The sequence below is a fragment of the Micropterus salmoides genome, unplaced genomic scaffold (genome assembly GCF_014851395.1).
Source record: "Micropterus salmoides isolate LMB-PRFRI ecotype aquatic unplaced genomic scaffold, ASM1485139v1 Ms_hic_scaffold_14, whole genome shotgun sequence".
NCBI classification, from domain to species: Eukaryota; Metazoa; Chordata; class Actinopteri; order Centrarchiformes; family Centrarchidae; genus Micropterus; species Micropterus salmoides.
Genome location: NW_024040485.1, coordinates 3,719,602 through 3,735,894, shown reverse-complemented (window position 1 = coordinate 3,735,894; position 16,293 = coordinate 3,719,602). Strand labels below are relative to the sequence as shown.

The 16,293-nt window shown below is 41.3% G+C and overlaps 1 protein-coding gene across 1 annotated transcript; it reads left to right on the top strand.

Annotated features, from left to right (window-relative positions):
• Window positions 1-6,271: 6,271 nt before the first annotated feature.
• Window positions 6,272-7,656, top strand: LOC119901681 (potassium voltage-gated channel subfamily H member 4-like). Its single transcript, XM_038717263.1, has one exon. It carries the CDS (start codon window positions 6,876-6,878, stop codon window positions 7,242-7,244), a length of 369 nt encoding a protein of 122 aa, XP_038573191.1. The 5' UTR covers window positions 6,272-6,875; the 3' UTR covers window positions 7,245-7,656.
• The last annotated feature ends 8,637 nt before the right edge of the window (window positions 7,657-16,293 follow it).

Here is a 16,293-nt window from a genome sequence, read left to right as displayed (position 1 = left end):
GCAGAAGATGAACCAACAGCTAAGACCAAAGTACAGAATGTCAGTTCAGTGAGGGCAACAGTGCAGAAAAACCAACTGTCCGTTGCGGGAGAACAGGGAACTTAGGTATGAGCAGAACAAGAGAAAGATGGATGAGGACTTCTTACAGGGCGACACAAATAAGGTCAGGTACTACAAAGGAACTCCATGCTTTACCATTTCATTTTGTTGTCATTGTTCACCAACGTTAAGGCTTTCCTGCCAGTTACACAAAAGGTTGTCATCCTTTCAAAGGCTTTTGCTGACACTCAATACGTCTGACACTTGATCATCCTGTACAGCACCTTCTCCATCGCTTTAATGTTTCACATACAACTATTTCCACAGCCTTTACTGACACCATAGATGTTTTGAATGCACGGCTTAATCCACTGTTGTACTGGCCAGAGAGGCATTGCTTACAAGCCACAATGCCACATCAATTCTTGGAAGCTTTTGGGAAACATGTTGCTATTATAGTCGACTGCTTTGAAATATGCACCAAAAGGCCGTCAAATCTTAAGAATCTAGAGAATACCAATTAGTTTGTTACTGCCATGTGAGGGGGAGGAGTCTGTGTCCCTTTAGATTTCACTACTGCAGAGGATAGAGGAGATTATAACTGGTTTGGTTCTCTTTTGGGAAGTCATCAGAAAATGATATCTTAACATGAGTCTCAAACTAAACCTTAAAGACAGAAGCTGATTATTTGTCTAATCTCTGTATGGGGGTTTAAATTGGGCAGAACAGAACAAGCTGTACTGTAATTTACCACATTTTCTCTTAATGGTACGACTAAATTGTGTGCACTCTCTACCCAGATTGGAACACTAAACCAGGAAGTATCAGAGCTCACCAGTGGCCTGCACCACCTGATACATGTCCTCCATGCTAACGGATCTGTGCATCACTACAAAGCGTCCATTGCCTCATACCCGTATGGCATCAAAATGCCGATGGATCCTAGGAGCCATTACGGCCACGTTAACCAAAGAGTCCCACCCGCTGGCCACTGGAGGTACAGTGGAGCTGCTGAAACCCAAACAGAGACCCACCTAAGGCCTCAATACTCTAGTCTGCCCCTCTCTAGAAACTCTTAGATCCGTGTCATGGCTCAGAAAGTGTGACCACACATCTGTAGACCAACCCAACTATTGTTAACACTGTCAGCCCAGGCTTCCAGGGTGGAAGAAGTCCAGGCGTTGCACCTCGTGCTGACCACAACAGACCTCTCAGTGGTAGCCTGACCACCACTGGTACAAACATCCAACCGCCTTACAAATATAGTATCCGTGTACACAATCAACAAGGTGCCCCCCCTTCTCCGTAGGCACTCCAGATTCTCTCTCTCTCTCTCTCTCTCTCTATATATATATATATATATATATATATATATATATATATATATATATATATATAAAGAAAATTGTAATCATTTGACAGCCCTAATATATATATATATATATATATTAGGGCTGTCAAATGATTACAATTTTTAATCAAATTAATCAGAATTTTCAGTGGATTAATCAGGATTAATCACTATTTGCAATTACACCTGAATCCTAACCTTTTTTTTTTCTGAAATGCATACCAAAAGATAAATAAAAAGACACAGATACATAGTTTTCATATTATGTCTGTTTATTAACACAGCCAAATAATGGTGGTTTAAATCAAGCTGAAACATACTACACACCATAATATTTGTTTTTGTAATGTCCCATCGCTTCTTCTTTGGCATTCCTCTTAACCAGGATGTACAATTTACAGCATTCAATTGAACATAAAGCAATAAATGTAGTCAAATCATAACAGTGACCTACCATATTTTTGCACAATTTGAGTCATCTGTTGCGTTTTTATGTGGAAAAAAAACATTTTCAATAAAACTTTTAAATCAAACCAAAGAACAATCTTTTACCTTTTCGTCCATTCTTTAATCCAGTTGCTCAAAAATCCAGTTTCTAACTACTATAACATGGTCAACAAACTGGTCTTTTTGTTTGAAAATCACCTTTTCAAATCTACTGAGCTTCATCATCTTTCAGCCAGTTGCTGAGGCAAACTAATTTTTTCACATTTTCTGAAAGTAAAGCTGATCTTTTCTTGTTCACAATGTGACCTGCAACTGAGAAAAGTCGTTCACAGGGAACAGTGGTTGCAGGAGTGGCTAGATATTTGTGAGCTAGTGAGGCCAGCTTCTCGTGGGCTCCTGAATGAGATGCCCACCACCTCAAGGGGCAGTCCTCCAATTTAATGGTGGGCTCTGCTCTGTACCTCTGTATGGCAGGTTGGACCTCTTCATCTTCTGATTCTGAATCTGAGCCCATTTGCAGAAGGCGGATTTTCTTCCTGGGTGGCCCATCATCATGTGTCTTTGAAGACTTTCTGGGTGATTCTTGTTGCAGCATCCGTTCAAGTGTGGTCCACACCGCTTCCCTGTCTGTCTTTGAAACGAGGATCCAAAACTGTAGCAATCTGGAGCCATGCATTGTTGAGCTGTTCTTGACGGGATGCTAGGTCCTCCTTGAACTTGGTCTTGAATCTCACCACATATGCAGGGTCCTCATCACAGGCTTCCATCTTGAGACGCAAGTGGCAAAGAGAAGGTAGTACCACAGAACAGGAGACAGGCCTCTCCACCCAGGAGCTCAGTTACCTACGCACACAAACACACACATGCACACAGAGACAGTCTATTATTAGAACAGTGGTTATCAACATATTATTATTATTATTATTATCATTATTATTATCATTATTATTATTTACATACAAGTTATTGATATTTGACTTGGTTTAATTCATTCCAGAAAATAATCAAAGCAATGTTATTTGATAAGTTACAGACTGATTTACCTGCATGGCTCTAGAAGTGTCTCCAGCCTCTGCAGTTTATCCCACTCTGCTGCGGTCGGCAAAACGAGTTTGTGATCCTGATTGTCCAGGGCTGCGATGACAGCCTCTTTATTTCTGCTCACGTGCTTGACCATTTCCAGCGTCGAATTCCAACGTGTTGGAACATCCTGGATCAATGGCTCTTGCTTCTTTCCCAAGCATTTGCTGGGCTGTGCTTAAAATGACCGACAACTTTGCAAGCCTTGGCCAAAGCATTTACAAAGCTGCTCTCAGCAAGACTCACCGTGACACTTCTCTGCACCATGTGAGCGACACAGTTCATGTGTTCATAGCGTGTTAGTCGAATTGCGGCAACCATGTTGCGTGCACTGTCAGTCCCAATTGTTGTCGTCTTGCCCTCGATGTCCCACTTACGTGCAACAGACAGGAACTGTTCTTTACAAGCCTCCGCAAAATGACGCTCCTCAGTTTTTAATATAGTCAGCGCAAAAGACTTCAGTTCCCACGAGTCACTGATGAAATGTGCAGTTACTCCGAGGTAATTGTTATTATTCACTGATGTCCAATGGTCTCCTGTCAGGGCGATATGATTTACTTGAGCCAAGACCTCTTTCCTTTTTTCTTTTTCGTTTTGATAGAGCTCGTGGATTTTCGTCATAACTGTGACTCTTGACGGTGGCCTGTAGGATGAGTCTTGAGACGCCACTTGCAAAACATCAATGAAACCTGAGTCTTCTACAATACTAACGGGTCTACAATCCTTTGCAATCCATTTTGCTATTTTGTTGGTCAAATTATCTGAGGTTGATTTTGTTAATGGCCCGCGAAAATTCAGCGTGGTCTGGCGCGAACCACTTGCTGAACCTGACGACCCAGCAAACGCATGTTTGGCGTTGACATGGTACCTCAAGCTTGAACAGCTCCGGTGAAATTGAAACTCCTTGTTACAAATCTTGCAAATAACCTTGTACTTGTTAACTGTACCATCATCATTCTTTTTATATTTGAATCCGTCAATAGGCCCACTTTGCTCACCTTGCTCCATCTCGCCTCTAGCTCCCGTCCCAACCACTTTCCTGACCTGAATAATTTGTCACACTGCGCATGCGTGAAATGCGTTTAAAAAATTGACGTAATTAACGACAAACAACGAATTAACGTCCTTAACGCGCTATTTTTGACAGCCCTAATATATATATATATATATATATATATATATAGGTTTTGGGTCCATGTACTTTGCGGAAAACTGATTTTCGTTCTGAAACGAAAAAACAAAACAAAACGAAAAACAGCTTGTTTACCAATTACCATTAGTAAATAGGGAAACACAAAACCCGAACCGTTTTTTGTTTTGATATTAAAAAATGTAAAATGAAAAATAATCGCGTTATCCGATTTTCTTTCTTGTGTTTATAGATGGAAATTGGAAATTCAAATACAAGTGTACAGGTGCTGGTCATATAATTAGAATATCATTAAAAAGTTATTTATTTCAGTAATTCCATTCAAAAAGTGAAACTTGTATAATGTATACATTCATTCCACACAGACTGATATATTTGAAGTGTTCATTCCTTTTAATTTTGATGATTATAACTGACAACTAATGAAAACCCCAAAATCAGTATCTCAGAAAATTTGAATATTGTGAAAAGGTTCAATATTGAAGTCACCTGGTGCCACACTCTAATCAGCCAATTAACTCAAAACACCTGCAAAGGCCTTTAAATGGCCTCTCAGTCTGTCACAGCCAGTGATGGTTTGGGGTGCCATGTCATCTGCTGGTGTTGGTCCACTGTGTTTTCTGAGGTCCAAGGTCAACGCAGCCGTCTACCAGGAAGTTTTAGAGCACTTCATGCTTCCTGCTGCTGACCAACTTTATGGAGATGCAGATTTCATTTTCCAACAGGACTTGGCACCTGCACACAGTGCCAAAACTACCAGTACCTGGTTTAAGGACCATGGTATCTTAATTGGCCAGCAAACGCGCCTGACCTTAACCCTATAGAAAATCTATGGGGTATTGTGAAGAAGAAGATGAGATACGCCAGACCCAACAATGCAGAAGAGCTGAAGGCCACTATCAGAGCAACCTGGGCTCTCATAACACCTGAGCAGAGCCACAGACTGATGGACTCCATGCCACACCGCATTGCTGCAGTAATTCAGGCAAAAGGAGCCCCAACTAAGTATTGAGGGCTGTACATGCTCATACTTTTCATGTTCATACTTTTCAGTCGGCCAACATTTCTAAAAATCCTTTTATTGGTCTGATGTAATATTCAAATTTTCGGAGATACTGAATTTAATCATCACAATTAAATGAAATATATATTTGAAATATATCAGTCTGTGTGTAATGAATGAATATAAACACTTCACTTTTTGAATGGAATTACTGAAATAAATCAACTTTTTGATGATATTCTAATTATATGACCAGCACCTGTATACATCTTATTCCTCAATTTTCAAGCTAAGGTATTTCTAATAAATTGGCAGGGTTCCTCTTTTGCATGAATGTGAATATGATTGTGACAGGTGTGCTAGAAGAGGAGCAGCGCGATTAAGCATGTTCCTCGTGAACTTTATTTTACATTCTAGTCAAGAGCCCACGGTTTCCAAAGATGCCAAATATGTCTAACTTACAATCTTACAGTGTGGAAAAGTCATTTTTACAGGCTAAAGTTGAAGCTAATTTAATATAACAGTTAAAAGCAGTCACGTAAAACATGCTAATAATTTGTAATGCTAACGTAAAGCATACATGCTAATAATGTAAAGCAAACACAATTACAATACGGTTATCTCTTGTCAACACGCATGTCACACAACCTTAAAACGAATTTTGCTATATTATTTTCACTTGTTGGTTAAATAATCGCCTTTTAAATGGTCTTATCTGAAAATATCCCATTATCCAGCAGACTTCCAGTCAGCGGTGAGCTGGATTCCTGTTGGACTGGATCTGGAGTCTTCTCTTGTAGTTACGGGGATTAACTTTGTGAATGGATGATAACGGCCTTCTGAACCTACCAGTAGGTGCAGTAGGGCCCTTCAGACCCATAACTATGGGGCTGATAACCACTGATAACGCCCATTCAATCGAGTGATAACGAAGCGGGTGGTTCTACAAGTGTTATGAGGAGCTCTTGAAGAAGGACTTGCATGATGTTTTTAAGGACTCGTTCTACTCAGGGACATTACCAAGTAGTTGTACAAGAGCTGTGTTCTTCTAAAGCTGTGTGACTTCTAAAGAATTGGAGACAGGTCTCACTACTTTGTACAGACTATAAAATACTTTAAAAATGTTGTTCCAATAAAAACTTAAACATTATATGGATTCAATTATTCATGTTAATCAAGCATACTGTATTCCTGATCGTACCATAAAGGACAATTTGTTTTTAATAAGAGACATCATTGATATGTCAACCTTTCAGGAGATGGATCTTGGCCTATTATCTATAGACCAAGAGAAAGCTTTTGACAGAGTGGATCATGTATGTTTATTCAAAACTCTGAAAGCGTGGTGTTGGTGACAGTTTGATTTCATGGGTGAAGTTGTTGTATTCTGGTGCTGCTATTGTTTTAAAAGTGGGCGGTGGACTTTTCCTTGTCTATTGAACCACTTTTGATCAAACTCAGACATGGTTTGTTGGGACTGAAGAAAGAATAATGTCAGAGTTTTCATTAAACAACAAAAGGATGTCGTGGTTCTTATTCAGAACTTATCCCTTTTTGAGAGTGCATTATCTGCAAAGGTAAATCGGGCTACATATAAGGGCTAATACTGACTCAGCATTCACACTAATAATAAAGATTTGGATAACAGTAGACGACGAGAAAATTGCATTTCCTGCGGAAAGTGCGTTTCAATGCTGAACTGAAATATAGAAAGAGCTCAAATCACATGCCTGAAGAAGCTCAAATGCACTGAAAAGCTAAATTGTTATACTGTCAGTAAACATTAGACAGTTTGGCTTCAGAGCATGATTAAAAAGCCTTTGATACCAGAGGTGGCAGCAGTGCAGAAGTCCTGCTTCATCCTGCTCCACTACAGTATGTCTAACGTCACCACCTGGTTCTTTGTGGACCTGGCTGCTTCGCGGCCCATTGATCTGCTGTATGCTGTCCACATCCCAATGACCTCCTTCGCCCACCTGCTCAAGCCTGTACGCCTGCTGCGTCTCCTTGGTGTGCTTCAGAAAGTGGATCACTACTCTCAGTACAGTGCCGTGGTGCTGATCTTGCTAATGTCTCTGTTTGCCCTGCTGACACACTGGATGGCCTGCATCTGGTACAAGACTGGACACGTGGAGATAGAACGAGTGGACCTCGCACATTGGGTGGCTCAATGAGCTGGGCAGACGCATGGAGATGCCATACATCAACAGCACGATGGGCGGCCCGTCAGCGCACAGCGCCTACGTCACTACCCTTTTCTTTACCGTCAGCAGCCTGACCACTGTGGGCTTTGGCAATGTCTCTGCCAACACCAATGCTGAAAAGATCTATCAGATCCATCTGCACCATGCTTGTCAGCGCGCTGATGTACGCCCTGGTGTTCAGTAACATGTCGGCCATCATCCAGCGTATGTACTCACAAATTTCTCTGTACCACACACGCATGAAGGAACTAAAGGACTTTATCAGTGTCCACCGTCTGCCCACCAGTTAAAACAACGCATGATGGAGTACTTCAGGACCCCATGGTTGGTCAATAATGGTATAGATGTTAACAAGCTCCTGCATGACTTCCCTGTTGAGCTGCGGACTGACATCGCCATGCAGCAAAAAAAGGACATCCTCCACTGGGCTCAACGTTAAACGTTTTTGCAACTGGCAATTTTTACCGTCCCTCCTTCCAAAAGTGTTAAATCATTTATTAAATGCATCCTGGTTATAAAAAAAACTAAATAAAAAGGTTAACAAAACAATTTACTTAAAAAATAAAAAAATAAAACATACTCACAGACTCAAACTTGACGTGCTCTCCTGCTGACAGTCATTTATGAAAAATGTACACAGAGCAGCGGACACGAGTCGCCTCTATCCTGATGAACAGGTTGCCATGGTACCGACCTGTCAGTAACAAGGTAGTCCCGTCCAAAAGCATACGCTGCATTATCGTCTATTTTCCGTTAAATAGGACCATAATATACTAAATGAACATCATGCTGTGTTGAAGAAGACTCGACTGAGACTATAAAATCATTTAAAACTGTTTACTGAGATAATGAATCAGCTGAGAAGTAGCAACATTTTACCATTATAGCTAATGGAAGTCGCCCCCTGCTGGCCGTTAGAGAGAATGCAGCTTTAAGTTCCATCTGCATGGATTCACTTTCGACCCAGAGGTTACCGCATGATTGAGATTAGAGAAATAAAACAACAACCTCTCGTCACGTAACTACAACTCTGGATTGGACATCGGTGCGCGCCAAGAGCTGCAAAACAACTGCAGGATGTTGTAAAAATACTAATGTTTTTGCTAGTTCAACTGTCCCAACGTTACGTTTTACTGGCCCCGGGCCATCAGGCCACCGTTATTGTCGAGCCCTGCTCCAGCTGCCAGTTTTTATGGGGGCCAGTTAGGGTTGCCTCCCTCCTCATAAAAACCTCCTTCTGTGTCCCTGGGGAGTACCTCATCTTTAAGGATGACCTGCTGCAAGACTTCTATTTTGTCTGCTCTGGGTGTAATAATAATAATAATAATAATAATAATAATCTTTATTTGTAGAGCACTTTTCAAAAACAAGTTACAAAGTGCTTTAACAAGTGTAAAGACAATAACACAAAAACAATACAAGATAAAAGCATGAAAACATTGAAAAGACTAAAATACAGATAAATATAAAATTAGTAAAATAGAATAAAATAAAAGGGATAAAATAAAGTCAAATAAGATCGGGAAAGGCTCTCCTATAAAAGTATGTTTTAAGAAGGGACTTAAAAGAGTTCACGGACTCAGCCGGGCAGGCTGTTCCAGAGCCTCGGGGCCCTGACAGCAAACGCTCTGTCCCCTTTAGTTTTCAGTCGAGACTCTGGAACAGACAACAGACCTCAGCCGGAGGATCTCAAGGTACGTGCTGGTGTGTATGGGACTAAAAGGTCAGAAATATAACAAGGCGAGAGGCCATGAAGAGCTTTAAAAGTGATCAATAGAATTTTAAAGTCAATTCTAAAACATACTGGGAGCCAGTGTAATGAAGCTAAAATTGGAGTAATGTGGTCATATTTCTTTGTTCTGGTTAAAAGCCTGGCAGCTGAGTTCTGGACAGTCTGGAGACAATCAATAGATTTTTGGGTTAAACGGGTGAAAGGGCTGTTGCAATAATCCATGCGTGATGAGATGAAGGCGTGTAAAATGGTAAAAGTTAACATAGATCGAATTTTTGCTATATTTCTAAGTTGATTAAAAAACATGATTGAACAAGCTTTGTGGTGTGCTGCTCGAAATTTAAATTACTATTAAACCAAACACCAAGGTTCTTTGCCACAGGCTTAATGTGATTTACTAGGGAACCAGCAGATGGCAGTATTTGATTTGCCATCTGCTGGGACCCAATGACCAGGATTTCTGTTTTGTCTGAGTTCAGCTGGAGGAAATTATTTGACATTCTAGGGTCTGTGGATCTGACGGGCAAGTATATTTGTGTGTCATCAGCATAAATATGAAAAGAAATGCCATGTTTATGGATAATATGTCCGAGGGGAAGCAGATACAAGGAAAACAAAATGGGTCCTAAGATCGACCCCTGAAGCACACCATATTTAACTGGACAGAACGAAGAGACATAGTTGTTTACAGACACGCAGAACTTCCTATTTGACGAAGCTGGTGCCGGTCGGACCACCAACGAGGGAACAGGAGTTGGCTGCGCCACCAACGGAGCTGGTGTTGGTCGGACCACCGACGAGGGAGCAGGAGTCAGCTGGTGATCAGGCTGGCTGCTAGCAGGCCAGGGATCAGGCAGGTGGGCAGGCAAAAAGCTAGTAGCGCTAGCTAGCCGGCTGACGGCTAGCTGGTTGGCTGACTGGTAGCTGGCTAGACGCCACAGTGCTAGCCGGAACAGGGACATGGCTGGCCCCTGCAGCGCCACCAGGCTGTGAACCTGACAGCCCAATACCTGCCTCAGAGCCCTCGGGAGTATCCAAAATCTTCTCCAAGTCTCTCTTCATTTGTTTAATTACGGCTAACTGCTCAGCCATGGAGGGTAAGTTCAGTAGCCTGGGTTTACGGCTAAGTGACTTCTCCATTAACCCATAAACAAGTCTAGTGAGTCTGCGTCTCAAGTCTGTGGAATCGTGGATCGAGGAGATTAACCTTTCGTAGGTTGAGGTCCATTCAGTTATATCCTCTGCTAGAAACGTTAGGTCGGCTGGGTCCCCGACCTAAGATGACTTACATACAAAAAAAATTCTCAGATGTTTAATGATTCATTTAAAAGTAGATAATACAACAAATTGTCGTGATTGGTTTACAAAATTAACCATGTACAGTAGAATTTGCCCTTTAAACAAATTTATATAAATAACTTACCATCATGCGCCGGTCGTTCTCCGTCAAATAAATGATGTTCTTCTGTAATACAGCTTATGTGAGGTTACATTGTCCGAGTTTTTAGGCCTATTAGTCAACATTGCATAAATATGAAACCCTTTTACCTAGAAAATGAGCTATCCGCTGTCTCCTGCCTTCCACATCACCACAGGTGATGAAACATCCACACAGTTCAGAGCTGTTTCAAAGAAACCTTTTTTATATTAAAAAGAAAATCAGATAAAGCAGCCAATACAAGTAATACACCAATGTAATTAATTTGAGGGTTTTAACTCACCAGCAACAAGAGCCATCTTGGATAGGATCTGAAGTGAAATAGCAGCAACAGCAAAAATGCACCAGAGGTTCCGACTAAAAAGTGAAGTCTTGCAGGGATGTCTTTATCCCCATCTTATACCCCCAAAACACATCCTATTTTCACACATACTGTTATGAGGGTGGTGTGGTGTGGGGACAGAGAGGACCCAAAAGCAGCACTCAGAGGGAAGGAGGTTTATTGAAGGGAAAAAGGGGTAGAGGGACTGGAGTGAAGGGAGAGGTGGATGCCGGGGAAACTCAGGCACGGGGAACCAAGGGGACTGGGGAACAGGGAGCCGGGGAACACTGGGGCCGGGGAAGCGAGGAGGCGAGGGAGAACGGGGAGGACGCCGTGGGGGAAGTCCGAGGAGGAGAGGACCGGTGGATGAGCCCAGCCGACTGAACGGAGGACGAGGGTGAGTGTACCTGGGAGGGAAACAGACAGAGAGACAGGGTTAGAGATCACAGAGAAAGCACAGGGAAAATGTGAGAAAACAAAAAACACGAGAGCCTTAACGTGGAGGTGGCACCGGGTATGGAGCAACGACGATCAAGCGAGGATGGTGTGGAGAACAGGCAGGGATGAGGTTGATTACTGGCAGGTGTGGCAGGCTGACGAGGTGGCTGATGAGGTGCAGGTGCGGGTCGTTGGCTGGGCTCAGGAGCAGAGGGAGAGCACACAGGGGAGAAAACACAGGGAGGCAGGCAGGGAACAGAAAACCAAGGAAAAAGCAGAATAACTGATAAAAAGGACAAAATACTAGGACACTCACCGTCAGCCGGGCTGCCACCACAACACATGCGTCTTATTTATGACTTTTTATTACCTCAAACCACCCCATTGGCATCGAGACATCTCTGATGGGGGAAAGGGGAGTCCTTAGAATTTGTATGATAGACTATATACAGTATAAATAGTGTTGTAATTATACATAGTGTCATAATTCACTTATCTATCAACATTTATAAGAAATAGATCAAATCTGTTCAATCTCATAGTAACCCCTTTTATATAAACATTGTGAAAAACGATACACTTGATCCGCAGACTAGTCGAGGCATGTCACCGAAGGGGCTGTGTCACCGGTGACACGTCCCCAGACAACTTTTTAGATAAAGGATAGATTTAAATAATCACCATTTGTTTTCAGAAACCACACTAGATGTGTTACAACCTATATTATAATTATAATAGTTCACATTTGTTGACCTGAAGATTGAACTTAAAATAAATAAACACCTGGCCCACACCTGCGACGACACACAGACAATTGTCTGTAACACGTGTACAATCTTTGTACCCTATATTACAATGATAAAGATAAAACATCCACATTCACAGTTTTATCCCGCAATACCTGTTAGTCTGAAATTATGGTCTATGCAGAGATATAATGCTGTGAATATACAACTGCGTTCGCACGCTCATGTCAAACCGACAGATGTCTAGCTGTGATCCCATCCTATTCTAGCACATACAACTGAATCATTTTTGTTACTGAGAGTTTAACACAAGAACGAAAAAATAATCACTCGCGCATTGAAAAACTTTGTTACTGAGCGTTTAACACAAGAATGATAATCACTCACGCATTTGAAACAACTTGTAACTGAGAAAGTTTAATTGTCACTATTATATGCTATAAGACAGTTTAGCCACAGTTAAGAAAAAGCATACATAAAATCCACACTGAATCTCAACACACCCTCCTGACTCTACAGCACATTTTCACAAATACATGTTACTGCATGTAAGAGACAGAGGCTCACACACCCGCAACGCAGTCATTCAACACAAGAGGGAGTAAGATTTCCATGGCTTCCAGTGGAATTTGAGGACCTTAGCCTATTCTTAGATATCATGTGACGTCACACAGTGGTCGCGGCGCCATCTGTAGGACCGAGTACCAAAATGCCGTCTATCTGCTGTGCTGTGGGCTGTGATAACAGCAAATCTAAAAGTAATGGATTAACATTTTACAATATCCCCAAAAACCCTGAGCGTCGTGAGAAATGGATTGCTGTTATCAGGAGGGATCACTGGACTCCTACAGAACACTCCAGGCTGTGCAGTGAGCACTTTATTTCGGGTAAGTGAGTATCGCTAAGCTAACTCTCAGCATTAGCAAACATTAGCTATCCTAACATTAGCACCAGATCCATAATGATGAACGTGTTCAGACTAATTAAAATAGGTAATCTATGTCGATGGCTTTGCAGACAAATTTAAATTTATATAATCTATATCCAATGTTCGAGTAATTATTTCAAATTAGGTAATGTCATTGTGTTGTTTGTGTCTCATAACACTGCAGGCAAGAAAAGCAATAATCCTCTGAGCCCCGATTACGTGCCAAGTCTGTTTGCATACCTGTCACCTAAGCACCGCCAAAAAAAAATCAATTGCCACAAGAAATTTGAACAAACCCAAGCTGTCAAAAGGAAGAGAAGGTATACCCAGGACGATCTGACAATGTCACACTGTGATAACAGTAACGTTATTGACATGGACATTAACTGCTGTGACAGCATTCCTGAGAGCGGGCAGAGTGGGGAACACAGCTACTGTAAAGACCCCATCGATAGTGAGAGCAGTGTAGCATGCTCCAATGAAGCCTGCCAAGCAGCTGTAAAGAAACTGACTGAAGAGTGTACCAGATTGAGGTCAGAGGTCTATCAGCTTCGGGACAGGGTAAGAAGGTCATCTTTCCAGCAGGAGGCCTTCAAGGACAATGATGAGATGGTGCAGGACTTTGGACTTCCATCCTATGCCAAGATGATGGTCATCTTTACCTTCTTGTCGGGATACCTAAAGGGGGGGCCTGGGATCTCTCCTTTTCACTGCTTTTTAATGACTCTAATGAGAATGAGATTGAATTTACCACTGCACTTCCTCACATACATATTTCTTGTATCAAAGCCTACTGTAAGCCGTATTTTTAATAATACACTACATATAATGTACAGTAGGTTGTCTTCATTCATAGTGTGGCCCATTAAGGGACAGATTCAAATTAGTTTACCCATGTGTTTCAAAAACAGTAGTTACAGAAATTGTACTTCCATAATAGATTGCTTTGAAGTTTTCATTGAGAAGCCAACATATTCACAGTGTAAACATCATAATACTGTGAAGTTTTTGATATCAATAACTCCACAGGGAGTCATATCATTTGTGTCTACTGGTTGGGGGGGGCGAACAAGTGATAAGCACATAACCCAAAACTGCAGCTACCTGGAACATCTGTCACCTGGTGATGTGGACCTAGCAGATCGAGGGTTTACCATAAAAGATGCCGTGGGCTTGTACAGTGCACATCTCAAAATACCTGCCTTCACTAAAGGGAAACAGCAACTGCACCCAAGTGAACTTGAGACTACGAGGGGACTAGCAGCTGTTCGGATTCATGTAGAACGTGTCATTGGTCTCGTGAGAAACAAGTACACAATCTTACAAAGTACAATACCCATCTCTCTTTGCCAGACTACAACTCCAGGAGAGCTTACATCTCTTGACAAGATGGTCAGAGTCTGCTGTGCTTTGTGCAACATTTGCCCATCTGTAGTGCCTTCAGAATAGAAAATTTAAGTGTAACACAAAATATGAACTGTTATTTATTTGCTATAAAACAAAACAGCTGGCAGTAAAATACATAGCTCTTATTCATCTTTACTATTTCATAACAATCAGTTCATAACAATGAATGTTATGTTGAAAGGATATTTAAGCAAATAAAAGATGAAACCGATTAATCAAAAACTAAAGCAATACTACACTTTTTTTCTGCACTCCACACATTTCCATGTCTTCGGTACCCTGCTCAATTTAAGGCAAGACCTGTGAAAGTGCTTCCGCCTACACTGTCCAGATGTGCAGGCGATGCCATCTGTGTCACAAGGTTTACCGCAGTAGCATCCCATTTCAGGTGGCTGTTCTGTGGTTGCCCTGTCTGTATGAGAATGCCGTGGTGCTGTATACCATTTCCCCAGCAGCTCTGGTAGTACTCCGGTTTTGATGAATTCAGCCACTTTGAGGTAGGCGTTAGGGAAGAAAACAGGGTCATACTGGATCTGCTGGATGAAAAACTCCTGCGGTGTCCATACCATGAAATCGCAGTAACTCACAGTGGCCACATGCATTTGAACTTGCACTTGATACATGAACTTGTGGTCCGTCTTAAGTGACATTGTCCCATCCTCTCTGAGGCCTAAACAGAATGATGGGTGTTTGCAGCTTTCAGCGAGTGAGCAGTCCCTGCTGTTGAATGGGCATTTTATCTCCAGCACGCCATCACCATAGCAAGTGCATGTTACCATGCCGTCAGGTGATGCTCCAATCCAGGGGAGGTCTGGGTGGATGATGAACCCTGATGCATGAACCTGGAGGTATATACAGTATAATGATAAACTGTGTACAGATATTGATAGGATGTAGATATTGGGCTGGGCAATAAAACAATAATGATAATTATCACACACTTTTTCTCAATAACAATATAACAAATGTGTTCAATAAATGTTTGATTTAATTCATTTGAATCACAAAGAAATTAGCACTTATACTTACTTTGCATTAATATTTTTTAGAAAAGGAACTAAAAAAGATTTTACTTAATTTTACTAAAACACATTTGTTGAAAAAAGATTGTATCATAATAATTTTGAATGTTCTGCCTCAGATTTGTGAAGTGATCCACGGTTTGTCATCAAGTGTTTGTCACATTCTGACCATAAAAATATAGTTTAGAACCACAATTAACCACCTGGTTTCGTCAACTTTCACTCTGGAGCAAAAATCTGCCTTTAAGCTTGAAAGAAATAATAATTTGACATGACATGACACATTATCATGAGAATAATCAATATTGAATTAAATGAAATGTGATAACATTTTTGTCTATATCGGCCAGCCCTATGAACATATCATTCATCTCTTAGTTGTTGAAGGACCTGGAAGTCTTCGTGGTGATCTTGCGTCATAGCGACATAGTTTGCGCTTGCTCTTCCCTCATTCACTTGACCCCATCTGACAAAAATTGAAATATAAACTGTTTATTACATTGTATTGTATTTGTCTGAATGACATTTAATGCCTATCAACATTTACCTAAATGTGTTGCACTCTGACCACTCATAAATGCCTTTGCTTATAATTTGCTTGTAATCTGATTCTTCTCATTGACTTGAATAGCTAACCTGGTTACATCATGGCTACACAAATCCAACCTTCATGTTTAATTGTGCTTTACTCTACGCACCTTGTTGCCTCAGTGGAAAACTGAGAAGAGAGCGGATAGCAGATCCTTTTGATCAAGGATACGGGTTTGTTTGCTTTGGCTGCCTCGCAGAATACCGACGCTGTGACTCTTCCTGCCCTCTGATCAAACCATACCCTACTTTTACTCTGCTCCCTGGTCTCCTCCTCAACTACCAAACACTGGAAAAGTTAGTTTGTTCATTAGTTAGTTGACTTGTCATGAATTTCAACTTCACAGGCAGAAATAATTTTACTATTGATTACTTTGATTTTCAACTGAAGAGATTGA

Excerpts from the sequence above, each read along its gene's own strand:
- LOC119901681 (XM_038717263.1), top strand. The coding sequence starts at position 6,876 with ATGATTAAAAAGCCTTTGATACCAGAGGTGGCAGCAGTGCAGAAGTCC.